At 41.6% G+C, this 19697-nt stretch overlaps 2 protein-coding genes across 2 annotated transcripts; one reads left to right on the top strand and one right to left on the bottom strand.

Moving 5' to 3' along the window:
* Positions 1-1435: 1435 nt before the first annotated feature.
* pdpr (pyruvate dehydrogenase phosphatase regulatory subunit) lies at positions 1436-14348 on the top strand. Its single transcript, XM_041934453.1, has 18 exons — positions 1436-1530; positions 2226-2499; positions 2752-2885; positions 3367-3448; positions 3801-3964; positions 4075-4196; positions 4531-4648; positions 5691-5840; positions 7000-7192; positions 7449-7573; positions 8732-8887; positions 9340-9473; positions 9728-9876; positions 9958-10070; positions 10593-10687; positions 10919-11008; positions 11147-11329; positions 11998-14348. Exons 2-18 carry the CDS (start codon positions 2237-2239, stop codon positions 12403-12405), a joined length of 2679 nt encoding a protein of 892 aa, XP_041790387.1. The 5' UTR covers positions 1436-1530; positions 2226-2236; the 3' UTR covers positions 12406-14348.
* Positions 14349-15189: 841 nt separating this feature from the next.
* On the bottom strand, positions 15190-19696 carry mrps11 (mitochondrial ribosomal protein S11). Its single transcript, XM_041934466.1, has 6 exons — positions 19537-19696; positions 19274-19378; positions 19002-19100; positions 18015-18144; positions 16893-16958; positions 15190-16350 (listed from the first exon to the last, which is right to left on the bottom strand). The coding sequence occupies exons 1-6, from the start codon at positions 19623-19625 to the stop codon at positions 16243-16245; spliced, it is 597 nt and encodes a 198-aa protein (XP_041790400.1). The 5' UTR covers positions 19626-19696; the 3' UTR covers positions 15190-16242.
* Between the last annotated feature and the right edge of the window lies 1 nt (position 19697).

Raw genomic sequence — 19697 nt, 5'->3', positions numbered from 1 at the left:
CCCAGTAAATAATTTATTAATAAAGCAATAAATTACATCTTGTAAACCCTTCATGAGAAATTTGTACCATTTTTTTTACCAACACTAGATTAATTACCACTGACAACATGTTATAAATATAATCTCAAGAGAAAAACACCATGACACATCATTACAACAACATGTTATATTTAGTCCTTGTGTGTATACTGACGTAGATTCCAGCAGGAGAACTCACTTTCACTCCAAATGCAACTGCAACAGCTGTTTTGTGCAGTCAACGCAGACACAAACGCACCCCCAGTGGTCATCTACAGTAAGTATCTATGCTCTTCTCAACCCAATGTTACTGCTGACAATGTTGTTTTTGAAGTATTTTCAGTTCTTCTTTGGAAGTGTTCTTTGATATATGGTTGTGTTGATGACTAACTGACCAGTCAGCTTGAAGGAAATACCTCTCATGCAATCAGCAAGAGAAGCATTGACAACCTATTTAAAATCCAGTTTCGGGTGTGTGAAACAGGTTTACTCACTGTTGTCCCTCTGTAAAGACCAAGGCTGGATGAAAACCTCTATATTGACCATGTGATATAGCCCACTTAAATATAGGCAGAGCTGTTATCACCTTAACACATAAGAAATTGAGAACAATGAAAAATTGTGTTAGTTGTATCTATGTTGTGTGACTCTGCATATCAAACAGTGTGTGGGATTCCTTCATTCTTCTTCTCATATCTCTTATCTTTAACCCCCAGTTTACACACTTTAGATACAAGATACTTCCACAAGTGTTTTAAAGCTAGATAGATATTAGAGGGCATTTTCCAGACTTGAATATTGTTACAAAAAAGTCTGAAGGCAACTTTTTTCCCAATGAAATACCAAAACCAAAAAATATCAAGCAGACTTACTGTGTATTTAAAAAAACATCAGCAGAAGAAAGCAGTTCTAATTCCATGAACCGCTGCAACCCTATACTGAGGGTCCCAAGTTTCCAAAGATGCCAATATGTCAAGGCGAATTTTGGCAAACAGGCTATAAAATATGAAGACATCTAGAATGTCATGATGGAACATATGATACAGTGCAAGCAGATAGAGGGGAAAAAAGTGGCATAAAAGGTGGAAAAGCTAAAGAGTAAAGTAATGTCATTAAAACTTTAGGAGAGTGATGACATAATATATTATTTTTTACTTTGTGAAAATATATCCCAAATGCATGGCCTTAAAACTTATTTAAGTTAAGATAGACTGAGTACTTTATTGATCCCCTAAGGGAAATTAAGTCAGGATAGTTAATTAAGAACTCGTTCTAATTTGAACTAGGCCCGTAAATCAGTTACACGTTCTCAGTTGATTGACGTATTACTACATTACAACACAATGCAGCACAGTCAGAACGATTTAATTTTGAAGGCTCAGACCGGAAGTGGCGGTTGTGATTGAAGCCAGTTTGACCTTGGTACTGACTGCTGTACCCAAACAAGACTTTCTGTCACTGTTGTTCACTTCTGTCCTTTAAATTTCACAACGTCTGGACCTGGCTGATTTGGTGAGTTTTATGTCGTCTTAAACAGTGAAAGAAGCGTTAGGGGAAAATGTCAACACGGTTTACGTTTAGTTACATGGATTTATAATCAACATTAGTTAGCAATTTTTCGATAGCCTAAGCTACGCACGCTAGCTACCAGTGCAACTAACGCTAACTTAACGTTAACCCCAGCAGCTCAGAAAATACAAACGTCAAGAAACTTTAACGATACATAACCAATGTACAGGTCAGCTAAAGCTCTTTACCGAGAAGATAAAGTTCCAGGATGGTTTACAAAGGAACTAACGTACTGTAAGCTAAAGCTAGCAATGCTGCTAAAGGGATAAATGTTGCGATGCTTACGAGCTAACACACTTGTGTTGCTGGTTATCTATAATATAATTGTGATAGCCGAAGGACTATTGTAAGTTAACCTTGCTGTCTGCCATGGCCTTGTCTTCGTTGCAAGGTGTTGATTGCTGTATTAAATACCAACCTGTGTTCGTTAAGCTATATACAATTTGATAAATAGCATTAGTAACTTACTTTCTAAAGATACGACTGACTTAAGAGCAGCACGGTATCTTCATTTAACCTCATAAAAATTAGATAGTGACGTGTGCACTGTTGTGCACATTTTAAGGTAGCTTTTACTAGCCTTGAATTCTTGACTACATTAGCAGAATATGAGGCTGTGCGTGTGTTTGTGGTTGCAGAAAGCACAGCTATGTGTAGCTGTGTGCGGAGCACCAGGGCTCTGTCCCCTGTCCTGCTCCCTAGGCTGCTGCTTCCCCAGACTGGGTACAGACTGGCCTGCAGGGGCCTCTGGACCTCCCCCCACTGTATGGCTGTCAGCGGAGACTCCCAGCTGCTCCCACTGCCCGGTCAGGCCCGTGTGGTGATCTGTGGAGGAGGAATTGTGGGGACATCAGTAGCCTACCATCTGGCCAAACTGGGCTGGACTGATATAGTGCTGCTGGAGCAGGGCAGGTGAGATAAATGCTTGTCATTTCATTTGCAGGGGAATGTGAAGTTGCAGAGGTGGTAGGAGGGCGTATTGTGAAGTTTTGACTTGCTAAATTGGTCTTGTGAAAGACACTGAATCCCCTCTTGCTCAGCAATTTGTGTTCAGTCACCAACCTTGACCTGTGACATCTCTGTGGGGGGGTCAAGTAAAAATAGTAGTGTTCTGGAGATTGCTGTGGTAATGCTGTATTGCCTGACCTGTTGCCTTATTGGCAGACTTGGCGCAGGAACAACCAGACTGTGTGCCGGCATTATCAGTGTGGCCAAGCCTATTTCCATTGAGTGTCAAATGGCAAACTACTCCAACAGTCTTTACCAGCAGCTGGAGGAGGAGACTGGAGTCAAAACAGGTCAGCCACTTTGACTTTTGACATTTTTTGATACTTTTCACAAAGACAGAGGTTAACTATATGACTCATATTACAATTTTTACTGCTAATAGATTACATAATATGACTACCTTTTATTGATTTGTTATCTATTTTACTGCAGTTTGTGCTTTTATCTCCAAGGGGATATAGAGCTGTGCAGTAAACACTTACTGCATTCTCATAGCATTGCATTTCATTGCAGTATTTTTTTATAGTAAAGCAGCTGAAACATGTGGCATGCTCTACTGGCAATTTCCAAGATATCAGGTGATGTTCCTGACCATAACACTTCCTGTATGTTTTGGCCTTTTCCGATTCTAAAATAATAATTCCCCTACAGTGACTTTGATTTGTGTTGTTATCATTTTGGCTTTACTCTGTATCTGAGTGAGCCTTGAGTGGTTTGAGAACTGCCGAGTCACATAATGTGGGGTTTGGTGTGTTTGTCTATGTGTTTCAGGATATGTGAAGACAGGGTCTCTGTGTCTGGCCCAAAATCAAGATCGCTTCATCTCTCTGAAGCGCCTGGCGTCCCGATTAAAGTAAGAGCCCAAAACCTCATGTCAGTATTTAGTAGAGATACCTTTGGCAGCACCTACTGCTTTGAATCTATGTGAATGAGGCAACTTTGCACATGGGGACACAGAAACTTTTCTCATACTTCTTTGCAAAACTGCTCAAACTCTCTCGAGCTGCAGAAGGCCTTTGAGTGACCAAATTTCAAGTCTGGCCACAAAGTCTTCATTTAATTGAGGTCATGACTCTGACATGGCCACTGCTGGACATAATCTTTTTGCTTGGTGATAGCACAATGTTGCAATTTCATGTATCTATAATCTATTATCTTGTATTCGTATTAGGCCTTCATCTTTATCTTTTTCACTCAATTTTTAGGGTAATGGGGATCAGCTGCAATATCATTAAGCCTAAAGAGGTGGCCAAACTCCACCCTCTTGTTAACATTCATGACCTGGTGGGAGCACTCCACCTGCCTGAAGACGCTGTGGTGTCTCCACCTGATCTTAACCACGCCCTGGCTGTGGCTGCTGCTGGACAAGGTAAGAGACTCACTCTCACAACTTGCCTTTGATTAGACATTAAAGGACCATAATGTCCAAAATGTTGTACAAGCATTCTCCCCCTCTTCAATGGCATCTCCTCTATCCAGGGGTTCAGATCCTGGAGCGAACCAGTGTTCAGCAGGTTCTCGTAGAGAAGGGTCAAGTGATGGCGGTGGAGACTGACCGTGGCTCCATTGAGTGTGAATATTTCATCAACTGTGCTGGACAGGTAAATCTCAGACTGGGGTTTTTTCTGTGTTTTATAAACAAAAATCTTGGTCTGATTCCCACCTACATTATGCAAAACTCAGTCTGACTAAAGGAATTGTGGACTTACAAGATATATTGCTGTGTCTCCAAAAGGGAATTAGTTGTGTTATCTCTTATGATGTTAGTGGAGCCAGTTTTCAGTCTTAGGGGGACAACTGAAGTGATTATTCATCCCCAGTTTTGAGTTGGTGTCACGACACTAAATAGCTAATCTTATATGTTTGCATAGTCAATATACCTGTGTTCAGAGCAGCAGATGTGTGGTAAATTTGTTCCGTCTCTCTCTGCTCTAGTGGGCTTACGAGCTGGGCCAGGCCAGTGAGATGAAGGTGTCTGTTCCTCTTCATGGCTGTGAACACTTCTACCTCCTCACCAAACCTCTCCAGGAGCCACTTCCACTTAGTACACCAGGTCTCACACATCGAACACACGGGAACGTTCACTTTTTCTTGCTGCAGGCACAGTTGCCAAAGGATTTTAAATTCCAATCATTTTTACTGATTTGCCAGCTAAATATGATGTCTGTCTTAGAGAGAAACCTACAAACTTTGGCAAATTGGCTGATAGAATTACATTTTAAATTACTGCAACTAGCATCTCCTAGGCTTTTCCTCTAAGATGAAGATGACACAGTGATACAAAGTCTGCTCTCTACTCCATTATAGTACCATTTGCACATTTAAACTAATGTTTTTATAGCCAACACCTCCATTTGATGAGTAATTTCACCATCATTGCAGCAGAGTGCCTGTCAGTGCTAACAATGTTAAATGCATTTATAGACTGGAGGAAGGAAACCGTAACTTCCCTTGACTCTTGTGACTCTACTAATAGAGAAAGGAGAGAAACACAAGACAAGCATTATTTATTAAATTTAATGTCTTTCTTTTGCGGAGGTGACCAACAGACTGAATGCTTTTTTATCTGGTGCTCTAAAATTGATTTTAGAATTTAATCTTTGGCCTATACATACGTGATTGAAAACAGAGCCAAGCCTGTCAAAATTGGATAAAAATGATTGATTATTCCTTCTATAAAACATATACTGTACGTGCGATCCATTTTGGTATTTCAACAGAAATGGGTCTTTTAAAAGATCTACACACCAACACATTACAATATAAACCAATAAAAAAAGTGACGTCTGCAGAGTTTCTGTTTCTGGTAGAAATTCAGATGAAATATTATCTCATCATTTTTTCTTTGTTTGTATGTTACTGATTTTTGTGTAGTGAACTCCAAACAGATCACCCCTAATGGGATTTTTTAAGTTGTTTTTTTTTTTTCTTACTGTGAAATTATTCTGCCACTTGGCATGGAATGATTAATAATATGAAACTCTATCAAATTTCCTTTTTTTTTCTTCATGTCAATGCCTGTTACATGAGGTAACAGGTTGGCGACAATCAAGCCCAGAAGAGGTGATCTGACTGAGCCTGTGTCTTGTCTCCAGTGGTGACCGATATGGACGGCAGGATATACGCACGGCCATGGCAGGGAGGCCTTCTGTCAGGGGGCTTCGAGAAAAACCCCAAACCAATCTTCACGGAGGGCCGCAACCAGCTGGAGATCCAGAACATGCAGGAGGACTGGGACCACTTTGGTAATGGAGGGGGATCATTAATTGTGTCAAGTTAAAGTTTAATGACAGGTTTTGGTGTCAGCCCCTCTGAATGAAATTGCAGTACTCTTCGTAGACCTACCATTTTTACCTTAAATTCAGCAGTTGCACAGACTGCTGAGACAATTTAGCCGTAGACAAGGTGGACACATCAGTCATTCCAGTCACTGTCAGTAATGTAGCACAAACAGAAGGTGTGTTTTGTTTTGCATAATGGTTGGGTGTCTCAATTGTACTTTGCTGATGTGAGTGAAGTTAAAATTTCATCCCAGAGAGTCCAAAGAGCACTGTAGTTAAATAGTGGAGTAGTGCTGTTTTAGATGATTGTACCATGACAACACATTGAATAAACTGAGTGTAATGGAGGTGTAACAATTTGTGGGCCTGGACAAAAGCAATTGCAGACTACTTATAGTAAGACTGAGAGATAGACTTTTTTTGCATAAATTTGCATGCTTTTGGACCTGTTAGGAGCAGGGTTGCACTGTTATTTGTCATCATGTGATTTTTGACCCAAGTTTAGGCCTACGGTCGAGCTTGCTTATTTACACATCTCAATATAATTTCTGTACTGCTAAACCCAGATTTCTGCATTTCTGATTTTTGGCAAGGCTAAAGTAATGGTGTGCCATGTATTTTTAGGTTTTCTTTATATTATAATTGGACCGCAGCCATAAACAGTTTAGTTCACACACACACACACACACACACACACACACACACATGAACACACTTGTCTTTTGGCCTTGGCCGGTAATCTGAGACTCTTTCTGCAGTGTGACAGGTTGTCGTAAAGACAGCAGTATATCACCATCCACCTCCTGTCAAGAAGTGTTATTATAGTACTGGAAGGTATGAATGGAAAGTTCAGTAATGAGCGGAAAACAAGATGTAGGAGCAGGAAGACAAGTAGCAGCCCCATTTTGGTGGCAGGAAGCAGTGGGGGTTATTGTAAGGCTTTAAATGTGGACAAATACTGAGACTGTAAATAGTTGTTCTAAACATGCTGTAGCCTGTTCATGTAAATTATATGAAAGCATTACTGATTTGGAAATCCATTATATTGATGTGGACCTGGCACCTTTTTGAGAGAGTTTCTTAATGGAGATATTGTAGCAACCTTCTTGTCTTCTACCTCCAGAGCCAATGCTGAGTTCCTTGCTGAGGAGAATGCCAGCTCTTGAGTCAGCTGAGATCCATCAGCTGGTCAACTGTCCGGAGTCGTTCACACCTGATATGCGCTGTCTGATGGGGGAGACGCCGGGTGTCTCTGGCTACTATGTGCTGGCAGGGATGAACTCCTCTGGCCTGGCCTTCGCAGGAGGAGCCGGCAAGTAAGCATGGGTATAAGTGTATTTGCCATAGGATACGACTACTACTGTATTTGTAAGGACAAACATTACCAAATGGTTTTGAGGACGAGACTGGACTGCATTCTACACCTGAATACATTATTTGGGGGGGTGACTGAAGTATTATAGTGAGATTACGGTGAGTTTATTCATTTCTGTCATCTGCGTTGTAGTCAGAATATGTTTTGATTGCATTAGAATGAAGCACACATGGCATGTTGTGGGATTTGGTATCTAGGTACCTGGCAGAGTGGATGACCTATGGCTATCCCACTGCCAATGTCTGGCCACTGGACATCAAACGCTTTGGCAACCTTCAGAGCAGCCGAACCTTCCTGCGACACAGAGTAATGGAAGTTGTGCGTAAGTAGTGAACTCTTTATACTATACTTTATATGTTTGGTGCATCTGAAAACAATCTTGTGCATTTATTGGTGACTGTGGTTGTTCCTCTTATCCATACTGGCAAAAAATGCACTCTAAAGTTTAGCTGAGGATAATAAGGATTCATTAATCTAGGTCAGACAAAACAAGTAGAGAACGTGTTTGTTTTTGTTTTGCCTCCATTAAAGACATAGAACTGATCCCTTTATGGCCAGCATGTAGAGGAGTGCTACTACTACAACTAATAAAGCTTTTAACCAGAAAGACATACAAAAACTACTGCCTACGTTTCAATTGTGACAGGCTGGTTAACATCAGCATACAGTGGTGAAGGTAATAAAAAAAATTACACACCGTATGATTGAGCCATTCTCTCAAGACGAGCAGCACCACCCCCACAATTAACCACCTGATAAGTTACAAATTCATAATGAAGCATTTACAGTGTGTTAAAGCTGGACTTGGTAACTTTGGAGTAGCCAGAAAGAGTAAGCTAGATGTTGAAAGTATCCTACTGAAGAATCCCCTCCTGTCCCTTCATGCCTCCCCCCAAAACACAAGAACGTGCACTGCCTGACGACTGGTGGAGGACGAGTTCACGAGAGAGAGCTGGGCAGAGGAATAGTGATGAGAAGACCAGTTCTTTTAACAAATACAGAAATAAACATCTCTGTTAAATGCCACACTCATGAAAACATAAGCAAAATAGGCATCAGGAACGTACCTGTCAGTATCAATTTACTTCCCGGCCTGGCAGTTACTGCTCACTGCTGGGGGCGGGGGTGTACTGCATCACTGTCATCGCTAACTCAATCCAACTACCTTGTGCCTCATTCACATGTAAGAAAACAACCACAGTATCATTTGCAGCCAAATTTGTTGGTGGAAAGAAAAGATTTGCTGGGCTTATTACAGGCCTTCAACAGCCTGTAAATACTGGATTTACTGCAGAGCAATTGATTCATTGCTTGCTGACTGGATGTAAAGAGGATTTCAACAAATATAAGAAAAAATGCCTCTGATTCTTATTACCTACTCTGCTTTAAAAGTAGTTAAATCTCGTGTAAGCGAGTGTATTTCAGCTTTGGGTTTGTATGGTGAGGCCTGTGATTCCAGTGTTTTTGTGTTTGTGTCCAGCTCTGCTGTACGAACTAAAAGTTCCTCGGTGGGACTTTCAGACTGGGCGTCAGCTGCGGACCAGCCCTCTGTATGACCGCCTGGACACCCAGGGAGCTCGCTGGATGGAGAAACATGGTTTTGAAAGGCCCAAATACTTTGTTCCCCCGGGGAAAGGTACAGATTACTCACCAGTAACATGCTGCATGGTCTTAATGTTTGTCTTCAGTTTTCTGGGCCAATGTCAGTACAACCCTGTAGACCTGATGGTTTTGATGTGACATGACTGAGAATGACTTTTATAAAAAACTTGTACCCTTAAACAAGGTATGGTTAATAATACCGTTTCCTGCGATGAACTTAAGAGTGTGCTGGAACCAAAGACGGCAGCATGCCATTTCACAGTTGTTATATTTTGCTCTATAAACTTTTGCACAGGTTAGAAGGGATTCAAATAGCAGTTTAGTTTTTAGGTTGTGTTTCTTAAAATAGGGCTTTGTCAATCTCAGCCTATAATCTAAGGCATCTTAATGAGTGAAACCACCTGGTGTAGTTTGCTTGTATGATTTCAATCCTACACGGCACACATGGTATGTTATCTGTGCATGATTGTGTCTGTTTGTGTGCAGATCTGTTGTCTCTGGACCAGAGTAAGACCTTCTACAAGCCCGACTGGTTTGACATTGTTGGAGCAGAAGTGAAATGCTGCAAAGAGGCTGTCTGTGTCATCGACATGTCCTCCTTCACCAAGTTTGAACTGACTGTAAGTCTTGATGCACTACAGACAACTTATCAGGCTTAAGCAGCTGATCTGCTGCTGCACTGCCCTCTGTGAGTTCAGACTTCTAAACATACAGCATGTGTTTTCCATCAGTTTTCCATTTATCTGTGCCAGAACATAGAAAAGTCTTGTGCGTGCATTCTGTCTTTTTAAATGAATCAATGAGTCAATGAGGAATACATCCATGGTGTTAACGTGATTGAAGTCAAACCTTCTGGTCTGTCGTGATGTCCCAGTCAACGAAGGACCAGGCCCTGGACCTGCTGCAACATCTGTGTGCAAACGACCTGGATGTTCCAGTTGGACATATCGTCCACACCGGCATGCTGAATGAGAGGGGAGGCTATGAGAATGACTGCAGTGTGGTCCGACTCAGCAAGAACAGGTTTGTGACACATTGATAGTGATACTACAGACATGCATTTGACCGTGACCATTTAAAAGAACTCACATGTTCCTTCTCCAGCTTCTTCATCGTCTCTCCAACAGACCAGCAGGTCCACTGTTGGTCCTGGATAAAGAAACATATGCCCAGTGACCCACACCTCCATCTAGAGGATGTCAGCTGGAAGTACACCGGTAAGCACTTTTGTGACGCTATTGTTGAGTTCCTGCAGTGACGTCGCCATCTAGTGCCCACACAGTATTAAAGGGGGGAAGCAAAGCACCAGTATCCCTCATCCACTCTCTTCTCTTAACCTAGTTATTTAAGTGACCTCATTTTGGGTTTGGTGTTAGCAATATCAGATACTATGGGGACCAAGAGGATGGTTAATTACTGTCCAAGATATAATTTGTATTTGTAAATGTAATTACCATAACTGTGAAGTGTGAGCAACACTTTGCCTTGATTCTAGTTTTTCTATACCATGCAAAACACCTTCTGACAATCTCTATCCCAAACCTTTCCCATGGCATCATACAGTGTCCCTACCCCATGATCAATTCTTTTCGTATTTCAATTGATATTAATTTCCTACAAAGGTATATGAGTTTTCTAGTAACAATAACTGTGAACCGTCAGGGTGAAAGTACCTGACCTTGGCTGAACTTTGTTTGTCAGAAGATAAAGTGTTTTTAACTCTGGTTCTTTACCCACAGCTTTAAATCTGATTGGACCTCGTGCAATGGATGTTTTGGCAGAGTTGTCATATGTTTCCATGACCCCTGACCACTTCCCCTCCATGTTCTGTAAGGTAGGAAACATAGTTGCAATAATATGAAAAGAGTAATAGTAATAATAATAGTGGTGACAACAGAAGGAAGAGTGATAATATCAATCATTGAAGTAGCTGAAGTTGTAGCAGCAGCTGTACTTCAGTTTTTGTACCTGTGGTTGTAGTAGTGAAAGTGTTGCTACCAGTAGCACAAGTAACCTTATACCTGGTTATTATCCACACATTGACTGTGTGTATGTGTGTCTACAGGAAATGAGTGTTGGCTATGCCAACGGGATCAGAGTGATGAGTATGACTCACACTGGTGAACCGGGTTTCATGCTCTACATACCTATAGAGGTGGGTTCACGTCTGCACACACACAAAAATATGAACCTAGTCACCATTCCACAGGCTGATTGGTAAAGTCAGCATTTAGAAAAGGCTCCATACTGTACATGAAGTCTAACTTAAAGTATTTCCCTCTGCTCTCAACAGTATGCTCTGCATGTGTACAACGAGGTGATGTCAGTCGGTCAGAAGTACGGGATTCGTAATGCAGGGTACTACGCACTGCGCAGCCTACGCATAGAGAAATTCTTTGCCTTCTGGGGTCAGGACCTCGACACCTTCACCACCCCGCTGGAGTGTGGACGAGAGTTCAGGGTCAAGTTTGACAAGGTCTGTTGCAAGTTCAGCTGTGTAACCACTTCAGGCTGTGTGATGTCAGAGTGGATTTCTTGTTTTTGGTTACAGAACAGCAGCTCATTGCTGTTATCAAGCTCACTTCAGTGAAGAGATTTAGATCGAGCTCTCCCGATGTGCTTGCTTCACGTTTTTTGTACTTCTAAGCAGTTGGAAGACGAGACAGAATAATAAAATGTAGGATGATATAAACCTTACATCTGTTATAGTCTTTGCTGGGAAAAATGGTCACCAAGCTGCACCTGCAGGCACAACAGGTGGCACTTTACACCAGCAGCGGTAAAGTTTCCCCTTTTGAAAACAGTGGCGCATCAGGTGTGCTTCCTGCTGCACACAGTGATAACGTCAGTACAGTATTGATGATTGCACCTCACAGTGTAAAATTGGTTGCACAGATTGCTTTCAGTTGAGACGCCATTAGCTGAATGTCTTTATTGTGAAGTTTATTGAAGAAATGTATGAAATGAAAAGTTGTTTCCTGCTGCTCCCAACAGAGCCACATCCCATAACATCTAACGCTGCTCTGTCGTTTATCTCTCCTCCTCTCATCTTTTACCTTCTGCTCTGCTCTACTTATCCCTTTCTCCACTCTGCACATTCCTCTTTCTTCCCATTCTCCTGGCTTCTCCCTGTGCCTCCCTCAGGACACAGATTTCCTAGGTCGTGAGGCCTTACTGCAGCAGCGTCAGGATGGTGTGTCTCGGCGGTTCGTCATGCTGGTTCTAGAGGACCACGACACTGAGCTGGACCTGTGGCCATGGTGGGGCGAGCCCATCTACTGTAACGGTCAGCTAGCCGGGGCGACCACCAGCAGCGCCTACAGCTACACTCTGGAGCGCCATGTCTGCCTTGGCTTTGTATCTCCACCGCCAGGCCCGGAGGGGCTCCCCACACCCATCACCCCAGACTTCATAAACCGTGGGGACTATGAGGTGGACATTGCTGGCCAGCGCTACCCAGCCAAAGCCAAACTCTACCCCTTCAGCTCCCTCTTCACCCAACAAAAACGGCGCAAGGAAGACATGGAGCTCAGCAACCTCCAGGGGAAGTGATGCGGAGCAATGGAAGGCCTCGCGTTTGTCCTCAGTAGGGGCTTTTGTGACACTCCTTCAGCTCACCAAATCCACTCCTGCACTTACCTCGCAGTGCCAACCTATGGTCCCTTTTCTAGCACTTAATCTGAGGGCTGTATGCACAATCACTCCTTGTCCCTCTAATATTTAACTTCCACATTACATCTCCCTCTTTTAAAGTGCAATATTTAAGAGGCACCAAATGCTCGAGCTGTATCAAACACAGAGCTGCTGTGTCATCGAATTCTGCAGTTCTTCTTCAGCCCTCACTCAAACACAGTCCACACAGTCTCAAAGGCTGGTTTACTGCGACAGCCTGCGGTTAAGTGCCTTTGTCAAGGCAACATTGACAATATGTGCTGAGGACTCTCTCACTTTGTACACTTTAACCCATCCAGAAGGGATTTTGACCGACAATCTTCTCTGGTAGTGTTCAAGTCACCGCAACGTTTGAGCGCTGCACAGTCTAGAAGAGTCTGAAAGAAATGTCAGTCAGTGCTGTTGAGCAAATACCTACACAGTCAATGTAGTTTTTTGACTTCAGTGTCATTCTACACATTTTAAATTTGCTGCTGTAAAGAATGTGAGTGGTGTGGCGTGGCCTAATTGACATACATACATACATACATACTATCATCCCCACTATGTTATCGATAACAATGAAGGGATGTCCCGTCATTAAATATCCTTCCCAGTTGGGGAAAATGCCTGGACAAGCCATGGAAAAGAATCGGGAAGCCTGATTTAATCATTAGTAAACTGTTGTCTCTTGTGCCGCACATCACTCCTCATCCAGTCGTGTTAAAAAGACCTCCCAGTCTCTCCTAAAAGCTTCAGAGAAAAGCAAAACGACCTTTGTCCGTTGATAATGTCTTTATCAACAACTTTCAGCTCCCCTGGTGTTATTCTGCTGCGTGTCGAGCTTGTAATGTATCCTCGGTAAAATACTCCGGCCTGTTATTTATGTTTTGTGCTCATTTTGAAGCAGCGTTGCTCTTGTTTTGTTTTACTGATGTGCTGCTGAATGTGTGGCTGATGTCAGCTGACCCACAGATGAAGGCAGAATGGGAAAGCTGTGACCACAGCTGTAATCCAGAGTCCACGATATCTTACGATGGTGATTCGATTTTTTGCCTGATCCAGAGCTGCGCTGTTTCTTCACTGAAATAAAGCAATGTATTTTTCTATAGCTAGTGCATATAAAATCTCTATTTTCAGTACTGCACATTTTTTCTTGTCAGTCAGTTTTAAATTCTATCAACCATATGAGTCATCGAGGCTTTGGTGAGTCATTTCATTCTTGCAATTCTGATTATTTCAAATGCTTTTCAGAGTTGTTCTGTTCATGTAAATGCCATTTGTTAGCAACAGCTTGACATTTTCCTACATGCACATTTGTATACATCTTTAAAGTAATTTGGTCCTTTTGGATGCTGTGGAGAACAATGTTCAGATAAGAGTGGCAGTTAAAAGTCCGGCCAGTCACATCGTACTGGGCAAACATTTGACCCATGAGTGTTTCATTAGTGTGTGAGTACTGTGTGTTGTCAGAAGGCTCTGCATCAAACTGCGTGCAGACCTGCAGGAAACTTAAAGTTATCTTGACTGGCGATGGAGCAAAAACCACAGCTGCCACACACACTGAATGCCTTACTGACTGTGAGGGGTACACAAAACTACAAGAAGATAATGGAGTGGGAATGTAGATACAGAGCATAGATTATAGAGGAATACTTTTTTTTTTTTAATTGTGAAAAATGCTCATCACAATTGATGTCCAAAGTGACATCTTCAGATCCAACCATCAGTCCAGACGCCTCTCCTCATTTACCAGAAATGACAAAGCAACGTTTAAGAAGGTGGAACCAGCAAATGTTACGATGCTTTTGCTTGAAAAGTGAAACTGTCGACCGTGATCAACCTGAGATTTTCATATTCAGATGATCTTGTTTAATATTGACTGCAGCCAGAGTTGTAATACATGGATGCGGATCGCTTTACAATCTTTACAAGTGTGCTTGGGGAGGGTAGAACATGCTGAAATGTAAACGTAAGGACAGACACGGCAGGGAAGCCACCGCTGTAACTGCAGCGACTGACAGGCCTTTGAATAGACAGATTAAGAATTATGATCAGTTGAGTAGCAAAATGCTTATTTACAGTGTAACTCCTTCTCCAAACCCTGTAATTTATATTCTGAAATTGGTCCTTTAAAGTATTTGCTCATTTACTGAACCACATTTACCTCTGAAAGGGGAGAAAATTGCGTTGGTGTTTGCAATTGCACACATATCAGAAATATGAAAAGCCTCACCAAACCTTCATACTTGTTTTCATCTGACTTACTTTCGATTAGTTTGCTATCATCTCAGGCTTTTCCACTACAAATGATGTACATTACAGTCTCAGCAGGGAGTCTGACATTGCTTATGAAGGGCTAGTTTCTCTTTAGGTGGTTTCTGTTTGTAAAAAGGCGCTAATATTAATGAAGCGTTTGCACGTGAGAGCGCAGTGGATCATTATGAGTCTTTGTCTCGTTCAGCCTCAGTGCTGTGACCTGACCTCCTGGTACTGTAGCACCAGTGGTACTCTGCTTTGGCTTTGTGTGATAAACTTTTGGGGCCTCATTATACAAAATGCTAACACATTTTATCATTTGTAATATGCTGTTCAGTTTTCTCATATCATTATTGGATAACTAAGGCTCCATTAATAACTGTTAATTAATGGTGTCCCTGTCCCAGCTGTAAGGACACCCCTGGATTCTGTGCGCCGGTGACAAACACACAAGCTGTGTTGACAGTCATCATGTGACCCTTAAGGTCATTTCAGCTGTATCTTTTTCAGCTGTCCAGCTTCATTGTTGTGAGTGAATGATTGAAGGGAAGTGGCCCCGAGTATTTGCACTAAACAAGGCCAGCCTGCTGTTACTGCTCTGTATGTGGTCACATGGCTTCTATGGTTAAATAAGTAATAAAAAAAATAATCTGAGGGTCTGTAAAAAAAAAATTGGAACGGCCTCTGGAATCATTATTGCTGAATAACAAGTTTAATGTATATCATCTAAGAAGTTGAAGGCAAAAAACAGTGAATGGTGAAAACGGAACATCATGAGAGTTGTGGAAAAGTTGTATTGATCACTAATCAGTGGTGAAGTGATAATGTGTATGTCGATCATAGTGACTCCACACTGGGTTTGGTGCATGTTTGTCTCTCGTATCATGTTTCCATTTTAACACCACCTGTACTTGACTGATCTGTAAATGCCAGCTTTTTCTTCAGAGCTTTACAAATGTGTATTTATATCATGTTAAACAGATGTTTGGCTGTCTAATGTACTTAAAATAAAATATAAGGAGAACTTTGTTCATACAAGAAGGTTGAATTTGCTTCATCTGTTCACTTCGGATACAGTACGTGTGGCGTGGTAAGGCTCGAACACGGCCAGATCCAAGGGTTTAGTCTCCATGGCTACCAGCGGAGTCCAAATAGAAGTGTGTGCAACACTGAAGCTATGAAACTGTGTTCTGTGCCTCTTCCCACACAGAGCCATCAGCCTGTTTCTGCAAACATCAGCCTACTAATGAACATCAGAGTGCCTGCAGTGAGACTCAAGGTTTATTCATGTGTCAACAGTTGCAGCAGAGGAGTGAGACACCTGTTTTCTGCTCATTAATAACACCATCTGTAATTATTTCCACAAATGAATTACGTAAGGTCATCTGAGAGCCAGGAAAGTTCTACAAAACACCGCTTGATTAGCATACGGCAACACAGCAGCTTCCTCCTGTTGCATTGCATTCTGGTTTGTGGAGGTCACGTCCTTCTGGCTTTGCGTGGCCGGCATCCATTGTGTGGCACCGGGGTGTTGTCAGTGATCGATACAACCTTCAGGCCCCCCATCGTCAGGCCTTTCATCGCAGACTGCATGACAGAGAAAAATATATTCATTGATCAACAAAGCTGATAGGAACAGATCAAGATGTCTGAGGGTCTTACACAGCCTTAAATGATCCTCATTATAAAAAGACTGACTTTCTTCATGCAGTGACAGGTTTATTTGAGTTGCACTCCCACTGTAACATCAATACAGACCTGGGTCAGTAGTACAAGAAGCAAAACATGTTTCACTCTCATGCTATGATCCATAGAAAATATAACACATATAATGTGCCCCTTTGTAACTTTGTGATATGAGGCCACTTTTGATAATGAAATAGCCAAGAAAAAAAGTGGATACACCTTGAGCACTGGGAAACAGCAATGTATATTTTTCACTCAAAAATAGATCAACAGATGAATCACTTATGAAAAGAATCTACTTGTAGCAGCAACAACATGACAGATTTCTAATGGCTGAATAACAAGAATTACTATCATTGAAGACTTTCTGGGGTTTACAGATAGAGTGTAAAGATCACAAGTCAATAATGCCCAATAGAAACAAATTTTCTGCTTGTACTCACCTGACGTCCAGGACCAAGACCTTTTAACACAACACGGACAAACGTTACTCCCTTTGTTTTGGCTTTCTGTGCAGAGAAAGACAGACACACAAGATTGATGTCTATGTGTACAGCCCACTTTCTTCACAGCAGCTGGATACGTTTCAGCATTAGGAGGAATGAGAGATTCAGAGGTTAAAGGTCAAAATAGCGAAGCAAGAAGGTCATCAAAATGTAGTTACATTTAGAAATCTAGACAAGGCAGGAACAACTTTAGTCTGTTGGCGGTAGCTGACATATTCTGACACTCAGCTTTATTTCCATTTTTACCAGCCACCTACATGTTTAGAATAGACTGGGACTCCAGTCCATGTGGACTGTGTTAAACTCTGGTTGATTATATGCCCTAGTTACAGTTTTGCAATTGCGAGGATTTGCTGCTTTTCTTTATCTAATGTGACACTAAACTGAAATCTTTTGGTTTTGGACTCCAGTCACAGAAACCTTGGCCTATGTGAAGTTGAACCGCAGCGGCTGACTATTTTAATTATCTGTACAATAGAAGAAGTTGCCATAATGGCTGACCAGCATTACTTTGTGTTTTTTAGTCATTTTCCATCTGGGCTTTTAATCACTAGCAAAACAAGAGATAAAATTGCTACTAAAGGCAGTTACTATATTTTCATTTTCTGCTACAGTATCTAAAAACAACAGATCAGAGGTCAGAATAATCTCACATATCTGCTCATATGATAAAAGACCATGGTAGCACTATGATAAAACACTTCATTTCTCCAGGGTGTTCAGTGTGACCTTAACCCTGGTAGCCAGCAGTCTTCATAAATCAGGCTAATATAAAGTCTAAATGAGCACTTAACACCAAGTGCTGCACTCTGTCAGAGTCCTTAGAGAGGGCATCTTATCTACAACAAACATTTAATTTTCATAAATTACATGTTGTTACACAGAGTGAAAGAGCAGGATGTGGCCTTCACTAATGGTCATTTCTTTTAAAGAAAAGCCCGTCCTGCTTGGATAACAGGGAGGCCTAGAAGTGAGTGTTAGAGAGCTCCTGTGCAACACATACAACACTGATCTCTCACAATAAGTCACGAGTGTCACATGTAACAGGTGAGATCTTACCGCGGCTGCAGAGATGCCCGCAGCTTGAGCAGCAACGGGCGTCGACTTCTTGACGTTCCTGAAGCCTTCTGTCCCGCAGGACGTCCTGACCATCGACTGTCCTGCGCCATCTGTCAGCTGGACGTGTGTGCTGGTACAGGACAGGACAGGACAATTTCCTGGGTCACTGACTCACAACTGATGGGCATGTTCATTTTTGAATGGTCAAAAATATGTATTTCACACACTGTCACGCTGATAACAAGTTATATGTTTCAAGATTCAAGATTTCTGTATTGTCATTGAGCATGACATATCAATGAAATTTGCATTGCAACCCCCATGTTAGAAACAAGATAATAAGAAAGATAAGAAAGATTTTAAAATAAAATTAAGATACTAGAATAAAATAAACCAACATGCAATAAAAATATTCGTAAATGCAATTAAAAATATACCAGAAATGAAAATATACTAAGACAATAAAAAAAGCACAGCTCAAGAAAATCTCAGCCAAATGTTCTGTTGTTGTCTGTTTTACTTTCACCAGCCTCTTCTGGTTCAGGAGTCCTGTCCTACAAATCACTTAGACTCCACTGGATCATCAATAGCAACTATCTTATACAAGAATTAAAAGTAGAAACTTGACTTCACCATCTATTTTCTTTTTTATTACCTGCATCTGATCCTACTTGAAGTGGCAGATGGAAGTTACAATCTGCTCTTCAACGGCAGGATTCATGTGTCTTTTAAAGGCACACACTGAGCTAGAACACATGGAGCATCTCTCTCATATATGAGTCTTTGACTAGATCTTTAACAACATTTCAAAACACTTTGCCATGCATTGTCTAATTAGGCTTTTCTGTGGCACAAAGATACAGAACTTCTTCTTCTTCAGTCCACCAGGAAGCACTTACAAAGCTGAACTTCTGCTTTGCAGGAAGCTGAAGGTGGCAAAATAAAATGCTAGTTTGTGTTTGGTTTTGACTTGTAGATTCCACTTACTTGTTGTACGTGGCTTTAATGTGAGCGATTGGTAACTCCTCAAACTTCTTTCCATCCCATGTCAGTGAACTGTCCTGACCGGCCAGTGGAGAGAAAAGGCTGAGGGAATAAGATTAGGGTTAATATCTCATCAGCATTATTACACTGCAGTGCGTCGAGTTCCTATTTAGTGAATGAACACATAAGTTAAAAGGAAAAGACTAGAACTAATCCAGAAGCCTTCTGTCAGTAGACATGTACAGGTGCGTGTGTCGTTGTCTGCGTTGTCTGACCTGAATTCTTCGGAGCTTTTCCCAGAGTCTGTGCTGGATGCTGGGTTCTCCTTAAGTCTGACGGCGCTGGTACACAATGTTCGCTGCAACCCACTGCTTCCACATCTACGCACATCAAATGATCACCATTGTCATTAACCAGTATCTCTTAGCTTAAAACGATGCTTACGTAAAATTCCTACTTGACACTCAGAATGCAGTAAACTCAAAACTAGCCATTAGCTAACAAGGATACTAGTAAACCATGCCCATAAAACACTTACAGAGAGTTTCCACTTGCATTTAACGGCGCACACAGCTGTCGACATATGTTATTCACAGAACTAACTAATACACAATTTAATTTATACATGTTTCATATGTTAAAAAACAAGTTCGTGGTCACTTAGTCAGCTATTTGCCACACTACTAACGTGACATTGAA

This window comes from Chelmon rostratus, chromosome 1, assembly GCF_017976325.1.
Source record: "Chelmon rostratus isolate fCheRos1 chromosome 1, fCheRos1.pri, whole genome shotgun sequence".
Taxonomy (NCBI): Eukaryota; Metazoa; Chordata; class Actinopteri; order Chaetodontiformes; family Chaetodontidae; genus Chelmon; species Chelmon rostratus.
The sequence above is the reverse complement of the archived record's forward strand: the minus strand, read 5'-3'. Positions and strand labels throughout refer to the sequence as shown.